The following is a 19,880-nucleotide window of genomic DNA, read 5'->3' on the forward strand; positions in this document are numbered from 1 at the left end:
ACTGAACTCAATTTGCCCCCATTCCATGCTGCTTAAACAAATAATATATATGCATACAGTACCAGTCAAAAGTTTGGACACAGCTACTCGTTCAAGGGTTTTTCTTGATTTTTGCAATTTTCTTTGAATAATAGTGAAGACATCAAAACTATGAAAAAACACATACGGAATCATGTAGTAACCAAAAAACCTATGCAGACAATGTAGACCTGTGTTGGAGGCTGCAGCACTACTGCTAGACCAGCCAAGCCATGTAAATTACCTTTGAAAGTTAGGCCTAGATTCAATCAGATCGCGCGTTGGTTGTTTTGGCGGTGTTGGAGGTGTAATTGTGTGCTGACAAATTTGGGAGGGGGGGGGGGGGGGTGTTATTGCCTAACTGTCTTATCGAGGTGTAGACAATAGAACATCATGCATTCAAGTGATTGCACAAACTTCTTACGCAGCTAGCTGCATGAGATTTGTTGTTTTGTACAGTCGGGTGCGGTTTCGTTGCATCCAATGGCAGTGTCTGCGATAAGGTAACGCAAGAAGTTGCTTGTGGACCACCCTGACACCGCCAAAACAACCACTATAATACTTACTTATGAACCATGCACATTTAAATTAATCCTGGCCTGTATAGAGGCTTACAACGGGTAGCACCTCTGCTGAGAAAAAACACATTTGAGTTGAGGGTGATGATAACAGTGTGGAAATTCACAGCTCAAATCTGGTGTCATCAAAACAACTGGGCAATCACAGGTCAATACATTTTTGTACATGCTCTTATCCAGAGCAACTAGGGTTCAGTGCCTTGCTCAAGGGCACATCGACCCATTTTTCACAAGTCGGCTTGGGGAGCCGAAACAAAGACCTTTCGGTTACTGGCCCAACGCTATTAATCGCTAGGCTACCTGCCACCACCATATTAGTGAATAAGAGATTATTGGCTATAGATATCTATCAAAAAGTCGTAATTCACTTCAGGAAATGTGAATACCATACAGTACTGTGAGTAATTGCTGATTTAGAGTGATGGAGATATTGATGGATTTTCAGTGCTCTCCAACCCTGCCCCTGAAAAATACAAAGCATCATGCCCTTGAGTCTGACGTCTGCCCCGGCACAGGTAGATTTATGAGTTGGTCTAGTAATATCCGGGAACCGCCATTGTTTTCCTCTCATGGTCATAAAAAAGCCAGTAGACATTTTTAGTTCACATTTTTTAATAACATGGCACAATTTACATAACACACGTTTAAATGAGGAGCATGCTGAAGATTCAGTCGCATCGTTTGTTTAGTTTTTTTTCTCATCTAGAAAGACAGTTTTTTTTTTACATACATGATAAACAGCAAAATTGTTTTTCTTGTTTACAATCTCTTTGCAATATGCATTGACTAACCACTACGGCTCCAGTGGACATTTTTAATGTGGGTTAAAAAAACACTGCACAACATCTGGCTCTCACAGAGTTTTTGAAGCGCACAACTAAACCTTCAGTGGACTACTAAAATAGATATCTGCTCTTTAGAAACAAACTGTCCATAGTTTAGACTGGCTTTTTTGTCTTTATTTTTTATTTTTGTAGATACAACAGCTTAGGATAGCACTTTAATACACTGTTAGACCAACATAACTTATTTCCAAACACATACTGTACACTCCTTTAGAGGGGAAAATGTGGGGTCTTTTTGTAAATGTGCTGTATTCTCTCCAAAACAAGAATGGTGGTAGAGGTTGAGTTGTTGGAGTAAATGATCTCTCACTTTCTATCAACCTTTCTCTGTTAGGTCAGTGGTTCCCAAACAGACATACTAGGGCCCCTGGGGATACTTGGCCTATCCAGGGGGTACTTGTGAAGACTCTTTAGACCATAGGCTTACTGGTAAAATGCACATGAGGGGGTACTCCAGGCAAAGCAAAGTTCACTTGGTGGTACAGTAAGGGAAAAAAGTTGGGAACCACTGTGACTTCAGGCATTGGAATTCCTCTGCAAAATGAATAGCTCTATAATAGGAATTTTAAGGATTGTTACCAAACTTTTGTATCATATTTAAGAAAATTGTTTAACGTTTGCACAACATTTTCTATGAGTACTGTGGATTTGTGAGGTCTAGGTTGTGGAGAGAATAGAGTTTTGTCAGAGTCCGTTGGGATGGTGACCAGGCTGGCTTTCAGAGTAGAAGCCAAGACATTTGTTGCATAGTTGAATGTGGGGCATGGTGGTACAATGTTAACCTTTTCAGCTGCGTCAAGCTAAAACCAATCAGCAAAAAGCACATTCTGAACTTCCTCCTCATTAATAATAGTCCTCTATTTACATTTGTTCAAAGTAAAGCTTTCAAAACACCCTTTTGCATATTTGTACCATGATTTGTTCCTTAAGGAGTGAGCATGTCGACTGTACACATATCTACACACTTTGCTGCCTGTCAATGCATTGAAGTACCTGTCCATTTCAAAACGTCTTTGTGAGGGTGGCGTTTCCATTGCCCTACACACCTTCAGGGGTCCAGGACACGTTCTGTACAAGAGGAATAATACACACAAAAAGCAGGAGCGACTTTTTTAATACACACACAACTTTTTTTTTATTTTTACAAAAACATCATCTGTGGGTGTTCTCCCCCACATATTATTCACAGCTATGGTACAGTCTGCTGTTCCCAAAGCTAAGTGCTTGGTGTGAGGCACAGGGCAGAGTATGCCTGTAGTCTGCCTCCAATCCAGGGTGAGGATCGCGCCCCACTCTGCTCACCGTGCCTCTATGTCTTTGTGGTTGTGTGCTGATGGTCTGTCTCTGATGTCTGTGGTGAGGGGCGTAGTCCGTCTGGGGGAGCCAGGCCTGGCACCCAGCGTGGGGATGAGGGGGGGCGGGGCACTCAGGGAGGCTGTGGGCGGGGTTTTGTTCAGGATACCGTTCTGGTGGGCGGCGTGAGCTGCAGCGGCGGCCGAAGGGCTGACCCTGGGGTAGTGCATGCTGGGTAATCCGGGGACCATGAGGCCAGCGTGGTGGTGTGGCAGGTGGCCGTCCAGGGCCGGGTGGTGCATGGCGGCATGCAGGCGGCCGTGCTCGTAGTCTTCTCTGAGCATGTGCAACCGCTCACGCTCCTCTAAGTGTGCCCGGGCCTCCTGCTCCCGGCGCTGCTCCAGGGCTAGAGGGTGGTGGTGGTCGCGGTTAAAGTCATGAGCTTCTCGGTCCCTGTAGGAGCGTTCTGCCTCGTAGAGGCGCTGCCCGGCCAGCCGATGCAGGGGGTCGTTTCTCAGCAGCAGGTCCCTGGCCAGAGGGTCCCGTCTGTGGATGTCTAGGCCCCTGTAGGGGTCCCTCATGGGGTCCCAGTGGAAGGCTGGGTAGGGGAACCTCTCTGCCCCCGGAATGGGGCTGATGCCCAAGAAGGGGGCCACCATTCGAGTCCTCTCCAGGCCACTGATGTTGTTCATTGGGTGGACGCCCGCCATGCCCATGGGCATCGCCATGGAGGAAGGGGGGTGGTGGTGGGTGTGGAGGCTGGGCGTGAGGGGCACCTGGGGCAGGTGTGGGTGGAGGTGAGGGTGAGAGGGGGGTCTGTCCCTGTCCGCAGGGCTGTCCTGCTCCTCTTTCCTCTCCTCCTTTACCTTCACCTCGTTGTTGTTCTTCTTGTGGTGCTCGTAGAGAGCGGGCAGCTCTCCCTTCTTCTCCATCAGGGCCTCTCTCTCCCCCCTCCCCAGCCCCCCGTTGGGCCGGTCCAGGCTGGTCTGGCGGATGTAGGGTGAGGTCGTTCCTCTACCGTTGGCCTTGTCCTCAGTCACCCGCCCGTCGTGGATGATTGGTGTTGTATCCTTGTCGCTGTGGTGATTCTCTTTGAGTTTGTGCTCGTCTGTGCCGTTGAGCTTCCAGGACTCGGGGTGCTCCCGGTCCCTGTCTCGGTCTTTGGGCTTGTCCTTGTCCCTGGGGGGTTCACTGGGGGGCAGTTGGTTCTTTTGGGGCTCTGGGGGACGGCTGTGACCCAGTTGGCTGATAGGATTAATGGGGACTGGGGACGGATGGCTCTGGTGACGCTTCTCCATGGCTTCCCTGGTTGGACACAAAACAATGGGCTTTAAAGATTAAGGAAATGTAACATTTGTACCACTATTTCAGTGTTTGTCAGTGGAATTTTAGGGTACATTGAGTTGGCACAAGTCCCCTAAAACATCGACATCTATTAAACTCTCAAATAAAATAGTCTCAGCCATGACAAAGCTTTACAACTTCTGACATTCTGCTGGTGTGACTGCTACAGGTAAAACCCCTCCATTACACCCACCTCTCCTTGTCGTCTTTGTTGATGGAGGACGTGTCTCGCTTGTCTGAGTCTCTGTCTCTCTCATGGGAGCTGACTGAGGCGCTCCTCTCCGAGTCGGCAGGTTTGAGCCAGGGTGGAGGGGTGGGGAAGGAGGGCGGTGTGCGGTGCAGCCGGTTCCATGGCTCGTGGTTGTTGTTGAAGTGCTGCTGTGCATTGGGGTTGTCTTTATGGCCAAACACAGAGTTAGGCGCTGTTAGAGATTCAACATACGGAAAGAAGAAAATACCAAAACGCAAGTTAAAAGCATATCTCGCTGGTGTGGCGGTCAGTCAAGTCTGTTAGAATTGGATGAAAACATCATGCAACACAAATTTTTATAATCTAACAGGAAATCCTCAAATGTTTGGTTGTCAAATACATGATGTTGTCATGGAAATGAAACTCACTTAGTGCTGGGTTTCCAAGCCCACCGAAGGCTGCTGTGCTGAGAGATGAGAGACCTCCAAACGAGTGAGGCCTACTGAATGGCTCTGAGAGAGAGAACACAGTCAGCACATTATCTATATTGCTCCTGTACTGGGTCAACCAGCTTCTGACACAGACATACTGTACTTGTTAGCTCTCCATACAGCCTCAGTGAGACATGGATCAATTGATGTGCATTTGACGTGACTAGGTGCGCTGTGCGTGCTGTGTCTTACCTAAGTGAGGTGCAGGGGTGAGGAAGTTGCCGGGGTGGTGGGACGGGTGGCCGAACGGTCCGGCTGACGGGTGTGTAGAACCTGACATGGAAAAGAGAGTTTATGTAACACATCTTCCATAAGGATTTTAAACTGAGAAACACTATTCTTTCCTTTTAAGAGGCAAGAGCATTGATCTTAGCATGTAATCTATAACCCAGGTGGAGACCTGTGCACTGCCTCGACACTCTGTTAAAAATAGACCTCTCTATGGACCCAGAAGGATTGATCTCCTTTGGAGAAGAGGTCCTGGAAGTAGTGTGTCAATCATAGAAATACAATGACCAATGAGTGTTCCAGTCAAATTGCCCTGGTCTGAAGGGCTTTTCCCTTCTAAAAATCTCATTTCTATGGTGTCAATCATCTTCTACCAAGGGCACTAACCAACCCACACTCACCTGCTGCTGAGAAGAGTGTGGCGGGACGTGCTAAGTCGTGGTGGTGGTGCATCGCGCCAAAGAGGCTGGGGCCGGGGGGTCGACTCAGGAACTCTGGCTTGAGCCCAAAGTCCAGCTTGTGCGGGTCGACCTGCATCTGCTGCTGGAAGACGCCAGACCGGAGGAAACAGCACATGAAAAACACACCACCAACGCTGCAGGATCAGCAAGGATACAAACTGTAAAAAGGGTTTTGTTGGTTGTTTGTGGGCTAAGGCATGAAGGTACCCAGTAATGTAGAGGAAATTAAAAATAGGTGGGTAAACGCTGAGCGCCGATCGCGGTGATTAAAGTAACGCCCCCTATATTTTTTGTGCATTTCTCTGCAAAAGGGTTGTAAACACTTACCCTCCACTACATCAGTGAAAGTAACACAAGATGGCAGTCCTCTTATAAGATTCTCTTTGGGACTCTCTCTCTCTATACTGTCTCTCTCTCTCTCTCTCTCTATACTGTCTCTCTATACTGTCTCTCTCTCTCTCTATACTGTCTCTCTCTATACTCTCTCTCTCTCTCCTCTCTCTCTCTCTATACTGTCTCGCTTCTCTCTCTCTCTATACTGTCTCTCTTCTCTCTCTCTAAACTGTCTCTCTCTTCTGTCTCTGTCTCTCTCTCTATAGATACTGTCTCTCTCTCTATACTGTCTCTCTCTTCTCTCTCTCTCTCTATACTGAGCTGGATTACACTACTACCTCAACTAGACTGGGTCTTAGATGATAAAACATTGGGGTTTAGAGAACCACACTATAATGAAGCACATTAGACATTGTTTCTCTATAGTCTGTGAGTGGAAGGAAGTGCAAAGGGGAGGTCTCACCTTGACTTTCTGTTGGTGGTGGTAGATCTGCCAGGCCATATGGACATGCATAGCACACCACTTCCCTGGTTTCTGCACAAAACACAAAGCCAGCTGATATGGTTAACCTTAAATGTAGGATTCTCAAGGACTGTATACGCATTAGGGACATTTATATTTGTCCAGGACAAGGTTTAATCTTTGTTCACTAACTTGGTTGTACAAACAACAACATTTTACTGCAATAAACATATTAGGGGAAGGAAGTTAGGGGAGAAACAACTACAGCTATTAACATTCTTACCCTGAGAATGGGCCGAAACGGATCCGTTAGCTAGAGGAGAGGAGAGAGATGGCTCAGTTACTTTAATGTCTGTCATTCAGGTGTTCCTAATTAGCAACTATGCATGGCTTCCTTATTGAGTGTGTGAGTGTGTCCAGCTAGGGTGCTTACCCTGGGGTCCTTCTGTAAGAGTGTGTGTGGGACTGCTCCAGGTCTTGAGGCCACATCCAGTGGGTTAGAAGTCTGCAGAACACAGAGAGAGCTCATTGTGAGAGGAGGTATGGGGAGCATCGTCTCTGTCTTCAGTGTGTACATGCACATGTTTTTCAAGTTCACTCCCTATTCTGATAACGTACTGTATGTTTAGCTGTGTGTTGGTCTTCAGAGAGCACACTACACTGAAGGTGTGTTTATCAGGTTCACCAACTGTGTGTGGTGTTGGGCTGTGGCCCTACCTTGGGCTGGAAGGCCCCCTGCAGCGAGCCAAAGGGCCCGGTTGGAGGGATCACCGGTGGAATGCCGGACACGCCCGGGGGGTAGGAGTGGAACAGCTGAGAAAAGAAGAGAAGGAACAGAGAGAGGAGTGATGATGGGTGGAGTGTTGTGTTGTTCAGACAAAGAAGGACAGCAGCTGTATGAACAGTGAGATGAAGGAGAGAGAGGCCAGGATGACATGACAGGGTACAGGGTGGGCGGGGTGGAGGGAACAACACCAGCATCACTAGGGGTAAACATCCAAACCGCCGTCAGTCAGGTAGCTACAACTGTCACTGATCTTAGTGCCTCAAAGTGTTCAGCAAAACTAAAATGGTCACACTTGTTTATTCTACTGAAATCACCCGGTATTTACTAAGCACTAACATTGAAATTACATACTAATAACCTATGAATTACTTGTTAGCCGCTAAAACCCATTTACTGCTATAGTCTTTCTCTGTGAGTGTTGACAGTTAAAAGGAACTCTCACCAGAAAGAATACTCCTATGTAATCACAACCAGTGTCTCTCTGTTGACACATTAATTAATTCATTTTAAATAGGGGTTAGCCCGCCTAACTGTGCTGATAGCAGTGAGATGAATTAAGACCAAACTCTGACGAACATGTAATTGCTACTCTGATTCACAATGTGGGAAACAGGTGAATGCCTCTGAATAGCAGAGCAGTAAATGAAGGCAGAGGTTAAGTGGTAGAGAAAAAGCATACAGTGGCACACACTCACATACCACACACACACTCAAATACCACACACACACTCACATACCACACACACACACTCACATACCACACACACACTCACATACCACACACACACTCACATACCACACACACACTCACATACCACACACACACTCACATACCACACACACACTCACATACCACACACACACTCACATACCACACACACACTCACATACCACACACACACTCACATACCACACACACACTCACATACCACACACACACTCACATACCACACACACACTCACATACCACACACACACTCACATACCACACACACACTCACATACCACACACACACACTCACATACCACACACACACTCACATACCACACACACACTCGCATACCACACACACACCCGCATACCACACACACACTCGCATACCACACACACACACTCGCATACCACACACACACACTCACATACCACACACACACACTCACATACCACACACACACACTCACATACCACACACACACACTCACATACCACACACACACACTCACATACCACACACACTCACATACACACACACACACACTCACATACCACACACACACACTCACATACCACACACACACACTCACATACCACACACACTCACATACCACACACTCACATACCACACACACACTCACATACCACACACTCACATACCACACACACACACTCACATACCACACACACACTCACATACCACACACACACACTCACATACCACACACACACTCACATACCACACACACACACTCACATACCACACACACACACTCACATACCACACATACACACTCACATACCACACACACACTTGATAGAGCCACTGAACTCAATTGATCATTTGTTCTATTCACTTGAGTAAGGGCGGCTAGCGGCTAGGAAGGGGGTTGAAATGCTTCAGCCAGGTTCCACAGTAGTGAATGAATGAGCAAGCAGACAGTTGTGTTAGCAGACAGACATTTGTGATGGGTAAGACATAGATAGAGCATCTGCCCAGTCTTCATCTGTGGACAGACAGGATGCTGTATTCTCTCAGAGCAGAAGCTGAGGGGGATGGCATGGGAGCTATTGTACAAATACACACACAGCTACAACATGGACTAGCATGGCTGGATGGGTGAAGAATGCACAAACTGCCCCACAAACACATAGAGAAACTCACGCTGTGTCTGTAGAAAGGGTCAACTTTTGTTGGGAATTTTTCAAACTGTAGAAGGAATGAAATAAACAGAACTAAGAACAAGGATGATACAGAGAGGATACAGTGGCTTGCAAAACTATTCACCCCCTTTGGCATTTTTCCTATTTTGTTGCCTTACAATCTGGAATTTAAATGTATTTTTGGGGGGTTTGTATAATTTGATTTACACAACATGCCTACCACTTTGAAGATGCAAAATATTTTTTATTGTGAATCAAACAAGAAATAAGACCAAAAAAAAACAGAACTTGAGTGTGCATAACTATTCACCCCCCCCAAAGTCTTTGTAGAGCCACCTTTTGCAGCAATTACAGCTGCAAGTCTCTTGGGCTATGTCTCTATAAGCTTGACACATCTAGCCACTGGGATTTTTGCCCATTCTTCAATTGCTCCAGCTCCTTCAAGTTGGATGGGTTCTGCTAGTGAACAGCAATCTTTAAGTCATACCACAGATTCTCAATTTGATTGAGGTCTGGGCTTTGACTAGGCCATTCCAAGACATTTAAATATTTCCCCTTAAACCACTTGAGTGTTGCTTTAGCAGTATGCTTAGGGTCATTGTCCTGCTGGAAGGTGAACCTCGTCCCAGTCTCAAATCTCTGGAAGACTGAAACAGGTTTCCCTAAGAATTTCCCTGCATTTAGCGCTATCCATCATTCCTTCAATTCTGACCAGTTTCCAGTCCCTGCTGATGAAAAACATCCCCACAGCATGATGCTGCCACCACCATGCCTCACTGTGGGGATGGTGTTCTCGGGGTGATGGAAGGTGTTGGGTTTGCGTCAGACATAGCGTTTTCCTTGGTCTCATCTGTACAGAGTACTTTCTTCCATATGTTTGGGGAGTCTCCCACTTGCCTTTTGGCGAACCCCATAAAGCCCAGCTCTGTGGAGTGTACGGCTTAAAGTGGTCCTATGGACAGATACTCCAATCTCCGCTGTGGAGCTTTGCAGCCCCTTCAGGGTTATCTTTGATCTCTTTGTTGCCTCTATGATTAATGTCGTCCTTGCCTGGTCTGTGAGTTTTGGTGGGCGTCCCTCTCTTGGCAGGTTTGTTGTGGTGCCATATTCTTTCCATTTTTAAATAATGGATTTAATGGTGCTCCGTGGCATGTTCAAAGTTTCTGCTATTTTTTACAACCCAACCCTGATCTGTACTTCTCCACAACTTTGTCCCTGACCTGTTTGGAGAGCTCCTTGGTCTTCATGGTGCCGCTTGCTTGGTGGTGCCCATTGATTAGTGGTGTTGCAGACTCTGGGGCCTTTCAGAACAGCTGTAGATATACTGAGATCATGTGACACTTAGATTGAACACAGGTGGACATTATTTAACTAATAATATGACTTCTGAAGGTAATTGGTTGCACCAGATCTTATTTAGGGGCTTCATAGCAAGGGGGTGAATACAAATGCACACACCACTTTTCCATTTACATTTTCTTGAATTATTTGAAACAAGTAATTTTTTTCATTTCACTTCACCAATTTGGACTATTTTGTGTATGTCCATTACATGAAATCCAAATAACAATACATTTAAATGACAGGTTGTAATGCAACAAATTAGGAAAAAACACCAAGGGGGATGAATACTTTTGCAAGGCACTGTACTTGCTGACTAACATAGAGTGTTGAGTGACTACATAATGTCCCCTTTTTAGGACATTTCAGGAGTCACAAAATGTACATCTGAAAGAATATCGCAGCAGCTCAACAGAAGCTTAATTATCGACATGAAAGACTGGGCTATTTAGTGAATCAAGAAGACAGAGGAGCCATTTGGCCACATCGTTATCCTCTGCCTGAAGAGTCCTTTCCCTGCTTTTCACCCTCCCATTTTGTGAGTGACTGAAGAGCTCATAAACTATCCAGCTCTCTGTATTTCTGTGTTTAATTTGGGGAGGTTTAAGTGGTTTAATGTGGACCCAGGGAGAACATTTCCCCCAGTTAAGTTTAAACACTGCGGCCGTAAAAACACTTTTATGTCCTCATTAGCTGTCAGAGCGCTAGCCATTCCGCCTTTGAGGAAAATCTTCAGAGCAATGTAAAATACTCAGTGGTTACAGTAGGCCTATGTGAGAGTGTGTGTGTGCATTGTCTGGGGCCACGGTGTGTCTGTGTGTGTGTGCGTGCGTGTATGTGTTAGAGAGAGGGCTGGTGAGCAGGCCTGTTTCAGAGGGACAGCCACACAGTGCCTGTGGCCTCAAACTAACAGCATGTTAATGCTAGTTTAAAAACAGCTCCATTCCAGTTTGGGGTGCCTGAAATATGCCAGAGAAAACACACACAAAAATTTGGGAGAAGAAAGGTATCACTGTGGTAAAAAACGCAGAAACATCATTAAGAAACACGCCACAGAAAACCCCTGTTTCCCTCCAGCAAGACTGGAACTGCCTTATAGTACTATAGGATCACCAATACTGTATTAAAACACTCACATTCAAAAACACTATCCATTCCACCCTACTGTTTCTGTATGTACAACAAACACCTTTTTGGAGATTGTTGCTGTAAATGCTTAATAAAATAAACCATAATTAAACATTATTATCATTATCCACACCCCTTACACCCCAGTCCACCTCCCCTTCCAGTCCAAAACCACCAACCCCCTCTGCCCTCCCAGGAGTAGTGTTCTACTTATCCTCACATTTCTGGCTGGGGTACGCACCATGGGGGGTGCAGGGGTAGGCATGATGGCGTGGGAGAAGGGGGTGAAGGTGTGCTGGTGGGTGTGCTGGTGCGTGTGTTGGTGCTGATGCTGGTGCTGGTGCTGGTGTTGGTGGTGCTCGGTGCGCAGGTACGGCGGCGGGCCCAGGGAGGCCCCGCGGTCGGCGCTCTGCGATGCGAGGAAACGGTTGTTGAGCTCCTGGCGCAGCAGGTCTTGTTCTGGAAGAGAGAGAAAGGAGAGGGAGAGAAGAGGAAGAGAGGAGGAAAGATGAGACTCACGGTCAGGACCAGTGTCCGTTTGTCCACACTGGATCTGTTTTGTCTAAGAATAGCAGAGTAAGACAAGATGTGATAGTCAAAGTGTCTGTGATGGATCGGTTTTGTGTGAGAGTAACAGCATCTATAGAGGTACAGTACTTCATAAGCAGAGTAGCAACATCTATAGCGGTACAGTACTTCATGATCAGAGTGACAACATCTATAGAGGTACAGTACTTCATGATCAGAGTGACAACATCTATAGAGGTACAGTACTTCATGATCAGAGTGACAACATCTATAGAGGTACAGTACTTCATGATCAGAGTAACAACATCTATAGAGGTACAGTACTTCATGATCAGAGTAACAACATCTATAGAGGTACAGTATTTCATGATCAGAGTAACAACATCTATAGAGGTACAGTACTTCATGATCAGAGTAACAACATCTATAGAGGTACAGTACTTCATGATCAGAGTAACAACATCTATAGAGGTACAGTACTTCATGATCAGAGTAACAACATCTATAGAGGTACAGTACTTCATGATCAGAGGAACAACATCTATAGAGGTACAGTACTTCATGATCAGGGAACAACCCTTACAGAGGATGTATAGTGTTAGTCACATATCACATTAAAACCAAGATAGAGAACCAAAGTTCAGGTATTCTCTTTACTATGAGAGTCACACAGGGCGTCCCTGAATGGTGCCTGCTGCTCAAAGAGCAATTACATGAATACCTCAAAAAACATTTTAGAACAGAGCTGTTGATCAACTGACTGGCAAACAACGGCTTGAGGAGAAATAGAGAAATGCATTTTATATTACGCTCTCCATCCAAATTGAGTAAATTGGCCCGAGAAATTGTATTTTCTCCAGAGTAACCATATAATTTGTATTCCACTGTAATATAATGCACCATTTCATACATTTATTTCTAGCTCTTATTGAGATGAGGGACATTTTATTTGTTTCTTCATAAAAGTTTCATTGGAATCTGAACAATATACAGCAGAGTTCATTAATGCTGTTTTCACTGAACAGATTTCTGTGAGATGAACACATTTCCTTGTGAAAATGAGAATTGCTCATAGTTTTATTAAACCATGATAATACTCCCTTTCAGTGAGACCCTGACATTAAGCTAGATCACAAGTGGCACGACAGGAGAGGGCATTCATCACATGGGCTGATTGGGGGAAAAAAGTGTGTGTTGTTTGAGTGATCAACCAATCAAACACAACAGAATCTTGACCGAGGGAAGGACAGGACACCTGTCTGCACCTACTGCACCATTATAGACAAACACATGTGTGGAATCCTTACCTGTCAGTCTCTGTCTCCTATAAATTAGCACAAAGGTAACATTATGTAAGTCTCTGTCTCGCTCCCTGTCACATTTCAATACGTCTAGGGCTCCACACGCACCTCTCTCACGCCACAGACGACCTGGCTTCTGCCACAACAGCCATGAGAATGTACAGCTTTGCTCTTCGCTGTCTGTGTGTTGCGACAGCTGCTGTTGTGGTGCAGTTCTCCTGCCTGTCCACATGGGGGCAGCCTGGTATATGTGCCTACCTGAATAGGGCGTCCCAGCGGCTGGGTGTCCTCCGGGGACTGGCAGGGTGCTAGATGTCAGTGGCGGAGGTGGGGGCAAGGCTGGTGGAGGCGCAAACATATTGGGGTGGTGGGGGTGTGGCGAGGACTGCAGGGCAGGGGGGAAACCGTGGGGAGCGATCTGATTGGCTGGGTGGGGCAGGGGGAAGGCCGTGGCTGCAGTGGCGGAACCGGAAGGTGGGAGGTGGGGTAGGTGTGGGGACGGACCAGCAGGGCCGTGGGGCTTGGTACCGCCCGGGGTACTACTCCGACTGCTGCTAGAGAGAGAGGACGGACAAGGGGACAGAGAGAAAGAGGGATTTTGTTTTTTACATTCCCATCTAAATCAGCTTACCCACATCTATGCACATAGTAGATACGCTTTGACAGAAAGGTTTTACATCGCATTTCCCTCAAGAGACTTTTCTCTGAATCTCAGGATGTATCAAAACTTTACCTTCAAAACACCCTCAGATGCCAATGACCATCACTGGCAAACATTATAGAACAGCATCTGTTTTCAAACATTTCTGTAGTTAAGCAGCTCCTGAGGTACATGCAGAAAAAAGGAAGGCAGCGAGCCTTGTGTTGTGTGTGTGTGGATTTGTCTCTCTGAGACTCAGAGTCATGTAGCAGTAACTTAACAAGCTAAGCCCCAAAGCTCATTTGCAGCTGCCGCCTGTCTCTGTAACCACCCCGTGATTATTCACAGTCTGCCAGACCCGTTGGCACACTGACTGACACACTGGCACGCTGGCAGAGGGAGTCAGACACAGAGCCAGCTCCTCCCTCAGAGGGAGAGCCTTCCCTGGGACTGGGGCTGACTGGGACTCTGGGGGAGCTATCCTGGAGCTCTGAATTAATGCTCAGTGCTCGACTATCGGTAATGGAACAGCTAGCTGATTAATAGAGATGGGTAGAGAGCTGGAGGCTCCTTAGCAGCAGATGACAATGTGGGTGGTTAAACAATCCAAGGCACTTATCGCTCAGCTGGACTGGCGGTGGTTTTCCCACCCTGGTGAGAATCAGTGATGTTGTATGGCTGGGGGGGGTTCACCTCAATGCTAATTCAAGGCTTGTTCTTGCCAATCATTTATATGCTGATATAAGATCAGAGTTTGAATACTTTAAGAGGGTCTGAAAGGGTCTTCTCGTTACATTACTCAATATCAAAACCGCACACAAACAAAAGATAACATCAATTTACTGGACCTTAAACAGGCCTACATACAGTGCCTTGCGAAAGTATTCGGCCCCCTTGAACTTTGCGACCTTTTGCCACATTTCAGGCTTCAAACATAAAGATATAAAACTGTATTTTTTTGTGAAGAATCAACAACAAGTGGGACACAATCATGAAGTGGAACGACATTTATTGGATATTTCAAACTTTTTTAACAAATCAAAAACTGAAAAATTGGGCGTGCTAAATTATTCAGCCCCTTTACTTTCAGTGCAGCAAACTCTCTCCAGAAATTCAGTGAGGATCTCTGAATGATCCAATGTTGACCTAAATGACTATTGATGATAAATACAATCCACCTGTGTGTAATCAAGTCTCCGTATAAATGCACCTGCACTATGATAGTCTCAGAGGTCCGTTAAAAGCGCAGAGAGCATCATGAAGAACAAGGAACACACCAGGCAGGTCCGAGATACTGTTGTGAAGACGTTTAAAGCCGGATTTGGATACAAAAAGATTTCCCAAGCTTTAAACATCCCAAGGAGCACTGTGTAAGCGATAATATTGAAATGGAAGGAGTATCAGACCACTGCAAATCTACCAAGACCTGGCCGTCCCTCTAAACTTTCAGCTCATACAAGGAGAAGACTGATCAGAGATGCAGCCAAGAGGCCCATGATCACTCTGGATGAACTGCAGAGATCTACAGCTGAGGTGGGAGACTCTGTCCATAGGACAACAATCAGTCGTATATTGCACAAATCTGGCCTTTATGGAAGAGTGGCAAAAAGAAAGCCATTTCTTAAAGATATCCATAAAAAGTGTCGTTTAAAGTTTGCCACAAGCCACCTGGGAGACACACCAAACATGTGGAAGAAGGTGCTCTGGTCAGATGAAACCAAAATATGAACTTTTTGGCAACAATGCTAAATGTTATGTTTGGCGTAAAAGCAACACAGCGCATCACCCTGAACACACCATCCCCACTGTCAAACATGGTGGTGGCAGCATCATGGTTTGGGCCTGCTTTTCTTCAGCAGGGACAGGGAAGATGGTTAAAATTGATGGGAAGATGGATGGAGCCAAATACAGGACCATTCTGGAAGGAAACCTGATGGAGTCTGCAAAAGACCTGAGACTGGGACGGAGATTTGTCTTCCAACAAGACAATGATCCAAAACATAAAGCAAAATCTACAATGGAATGGTTCAAAAATAAACATATCCAGGTGTTAGAATGGCCAGGTCAAGGTCCAGACCTGAATCCAATCGAGAATCTGTGGAAAGAACTGAAAACTGCTGTTCACAAATGCTCTCCATCCAACCTCACTGAGCTCGAGCTGTTTTGCAAGGAGGAATGGGAAAAAAATTCAGTCTCTCGATGTGCAAAACTGATAGAGACATACCCCAAGCGACTTACAGCTGTAATCGCAACAAAAGGTGTCGCTACAAAGTATTAACTTAAGGGGGCTGAATAATTTTGCACGCCCAATTTTTCAGTTTTTGATTTGTTAAAAAAGTTTGAAATATCCAATAAATGTCGTTCCACTTCATGATTGTGTCCCACTTGTTGTTGATTCTTCACAAAAAAATACAGTTTTATATCTTTATGTTTGAAGCCTGAAATGTGGCAAAAGGTCACAAAGTTCAAGGGGGCCGAATACTTTCGCAAGGCACTGTATCTTGGTGTAAACAGAGTGTGTTGGGACTCACCTGAGGCCGTTAAGGCTAAGGCTGCTGCTGTAGGCAGATAGGGGGCGAGGGTGGGCCCCACAGTGTGAGGGGAGGCGTTGAGGCCCGGCCTGGCTCTGGCTGGGGTGGTGGGACAGTAGGGCGGGGTGTGGGTGCACACTAGGCGGAGGCCGGGGGTGGGACAGTGGCTCAGACTGGCGCTGGGGCCGGGACTCAGGCTGGTGCTGGGGCCTGGGCGGGGGGGCCTGCGAAGGCTCTGGCCCCTGAGCGAGAGGCAGGGCTGCGGGGATCTGAGGCCTGAGAGAAGCCTCTGAGCGTGGGGGCTGGTGGACCGGGGCCTGTGCCAGAAGGGGACCGGGGAGAGAGGGCTGGGCCTGGGAGGTGGGTAGGGACAGAGGCAGGGGCCGAGGGCGGCCAGCCGTATAGGGCTGCGGGGGTAGCGGCTGCTTGGGGGCACTGGGAGCGGGGGGAGGCACAGGGACGTCCTTGCAGCTCTCCTGGCTCTTCTCCTGGCTGCGCTCTAGGCCTGACACCTTGGGGAGGCCCAGGCCGCCACGCTCCTGGATGTCATTGGTGGACAGCGCATCGACGCTGAAATCTGGAACTGTTGACAGGGAGAGGAAACACAAATATATAGACTGGTCAGTACTTCAGTCACAGTTCATAGTTCAAATAAGAACTGGTAAGTACCTCAAAACACTACACATAAAAACTGCTTATTTCTACAGGACAGTCCACTGATAAAGTTCATTGATGGTACTATATACAGTATGCAAGACCTAAACAGAGCCCCTCTACAGTGTTTGTGCATGGCCGGTGGGTCCTACTCAGACAGACATTGTGCTGTAGCATCAGCAGTCAACTCTCTATGAGCAAGAGCGGAGAGACTCATAGGGGATGACAATGCATACACAACCAGTAATTAACACTTATCTCTGGACACACACACACACACACACACACACACACACACACACACACACACACACACACACACACACACACACACACACACACACACACACACATCTCTTTAGAGCTGTTGATTGGGCTGGTTCCCCAGAGCTGTGAGGCAGGCAGGCAGCCCTCTGGAGCACCATTATAGCAGGCTGAAGCCTCTGAGGTGGTTTCCTCTATAGTATTACTGCTAGGTTGGTCCCTGTGGGCCCCCGCCTCATAGAGGAAGAACCAGGGGCCCTGGGGACCAGCCTAGCAGTAATACAACAGAGAGCTAGCCTACAGAGAGAGAACAGACCACGCTTGAGCCCCAGCCTGCATCCCAGCCATCCTGCCTCTCTCTCAGGCTCCATACCGAGCCCCTCCATTAGCAGTAGAATGTTTAACAGGGATTTAAGCACCCATGCGACACCATCATTAGGGGTCAGGTCAGATAATGTCTGACCGGCACCAGATAGACCAGGGTGCCAATATCTATTATCTGCTGTAACAACTATTGACCACTGCTGCTTCCTGGAGAGACGGGACAGGGCAAGACACCTGTCAGCTGGAGAACACAAGATACATTCTTCCCAGATGAAGCGTTTCCTTCTGCACTAGCACACTTTATCAGATCATTACACATAGCCTACACAATACCCACTGTACTAAATACAGGAGGGACGCAAAGCAAGGAGCACAATCCTCCGCAAAATGTTTGATTCTAAAGGATCCGCAAGGCCAACTTAAAATTCCATAAAGTTCAGTTTTCTGTAGTCTACTACGGCACTGACTCGCATAAAGCTTGTCCTAACTCACACCAATCAGTGTCTGTCTATCCTCAGACCAGATCCATGTTATTGTCCACGCCAATCTGCTCCACACCATCACCATTTTACAGAGGCTCCTTCTAGATAGAAAACATCACTGGCTTAATAGATGGATGGAGAGCGAGAGCTCCCAATTCTCCATCCATCTATTTCCCATTTCCTTCCCCCCTGAGGTCCCTGGGCTTGTTTTGAGGATGTGCTAACGCATTGAAAAGAAGGTGTCTCTTCTTCTCGTAATGAAGACTCCTGGGCCAGGAGGAGGAGAGGAGGAGATGTGTACATCTCCCACGAGGGGTAATTTGTCCTTTTCCTTGATCCCTGGAAACAAATACATACATCCCCCGCTGGCTCCTTTAAAGCACCAGCCCTGCTGTTTTCCTTTCCCAACAATCTTTCTTGTTTCTGTAGTAGTGGGGTTGTGGTGGTAGTTTATATCACATTAGGATGGGGAATAAATGACTGACACCTGTTGGAGGTTAGAGGTGGTGAAGCCAGGGGCTAGATTTGAGGCTCAAGGGAAACTGGGGGGGTTAGAGTGGGGTCGGGCAGGGTGTGTGGGACCAAAAGGCTCCTTAACAGCTTCTACCCCCAAGCCAGACTGCTGAACAATTAACCAAATGGCCACCAGATTATTAACATTGACACCCCCCCTCCAATAGTTTTTTTGTACACTGCTGCTACTCACTGTTTATTATCTTCACCCCTACCTACATGTACAAATTACCTCGGCTAACCTGTACCCCCGCACATTGACTCGGTACCGGTACTCTATGTATTTGGCCTTGTTATTGTTATTTTATTGTGTTACTTTTTATATTTTTTTACTTTCGTTTATTTGGAAAATAGTTTCTTAACTCTTTCTTGAACTGCACTGTTGATTAAGTGCTTGTAAGTAAGCATTTCATGGTAAGATCTACTCGGCGCATTTGACAAATACAGTTTGATTTGATTTGTGTATGGCACAAAACTGAGAACACACTACTAGGAAAAAGGGTGAGTGAGGGGACTGGCATTTCAGTATTTATTTTAGCACTGATTGCTACAACAGCCTACAACCTGATATATCAAATGATTACACAATTATGCACATCCACATTAATTTCAATATACACCTGTCCTTCAGCTATAAAATCCCTGTCACTATTCTCTCCCTCTCACCCTTCCTCCTCCTCTCCCGTGTTGAGAGGGAGTCCGACCCCTGGAGACCATCCTGACAGATTTATAGGGGTAGAGACCTCTGGGACATCCCATTCCCAACACTCCGTCCATGTCCCCTTCTCCCCGTCTCTCTGTCCCATTCCTCACCTAAATAGCCCCATCACACATTCTTAACCCACACGTCATGCCTTCAACCACAGGATCCAATGGAGTCAGGGGTTCCATCGCATCAATCACACAAAACCAATGCAGCAGACACCTACTCATTCAAGGGTTCATCTTTATTTGTACTATTTTCTTTCTACATTGTAGAATAATGTTGAAGACATCAAAACTATGAAATAACACATATGGAATCATGTAGTAACCAAAAAAGTGTTAAACAAATCTAAATATATTTGAGATTTGAGATTTTTCAAAAAGCCACCCTTTGCCTTGATAACAGCTTTGCACACTCTTTAGTTAATTAGTGGAATTTCTTTCCTTCTTAATGCATTTGAGCCAATCAGTTGTGTTGTGACATGGTAGCGTGGTATGCAGAAGATAGCCCTATTTGGTATAAGACGAAGTCCATACTTTGGCAAGAACAGCTCAAATA

General features: G+C 46.4%; 1 protein-coding gene across 9 annotated transcripts in view; it reads right to left on the bottom strand.

Moving 5' to 3' along the window:
* Nucleotides 1-1,190: 1,190 nt before the first annotated feature.
* LOC109873450 (activator of transcription and developmental regulator AUTS2) overlaps nt 1,191-19,880 on the bottom strand; it is a 469,244-nt gene continuing 450,554 nt past the window's right edge. For 2 of the 9 annotated variants that reach the window (XM_031807540.1, XM_031807549.1), the window contains 13 exons: nt 16,380-16,962; nt 13,467-13,762; nt 11,600-11,838; nt 8,912-8,956; nt 6,962-7,057; nt 6,678-6,749; nt 6,528-6,557; nt 6,245-6,316; nt 5,389-5,530; nt 4,952-5,032; nt 4,697-4,780; nt 4,272-4,512; nt 1,191-4,039 (listed from right to left, as the gene is read on the bottom strand). In XM_031807540.1, the coding sequence (XP_031663400.1) occupies nt 2,740-4,039; nt 4,272-4,512; nt 4,697-4,780; nt 4,952-5,032; nt 5,389-5,530; nt 6,245-6,316; nt 6,528-6,557; nt 6,678-6,749; nt 6,962-7,057; nt 8,912-8,956; nt 11,600-11,838; nt 13,467-13,762; nt 16,380-16,962 (3,281 nt within the window). In that variant the 3' untranslated portion in view covers nt 1,191-2,739. The remainder of the gene's footprint in view (nt 4,040-4,271; nt 4,513-4,696; nt 4,781-4,951; nt 5,033-5,388; nt 5,531-6,244; nt 6,317-6,527; nt 6,558-6,677; nt 6,750-6,961; nt 7,058-8,911; nt 8,957-11,599; nt 11,839-13,466; nt 13,763-16,379; nt 16,963-19,880) is intronic. The other 7 variants (XM_031807543.1, XM_031807548.1, XM_031807542.1 and 4 more) reach the window with 7 other exon arrangements.

The sequence above is a fragment of the Oncorhynchus kisutch genome, linkage group LG28, assembly GCF_002021735.2.
Source record: "Oncorhynchus kisutch isolate 150728-3 linkage group LG28, Okis_V2, whole genome shotgun sequence".
NCBI classification, from domain to species: Eukaryota; Metazoa; Chordata; class Actinopteri; order Salmoniformes; family Salmonidae; genus Oncorhynchus; species Oncorhynchus kisutch.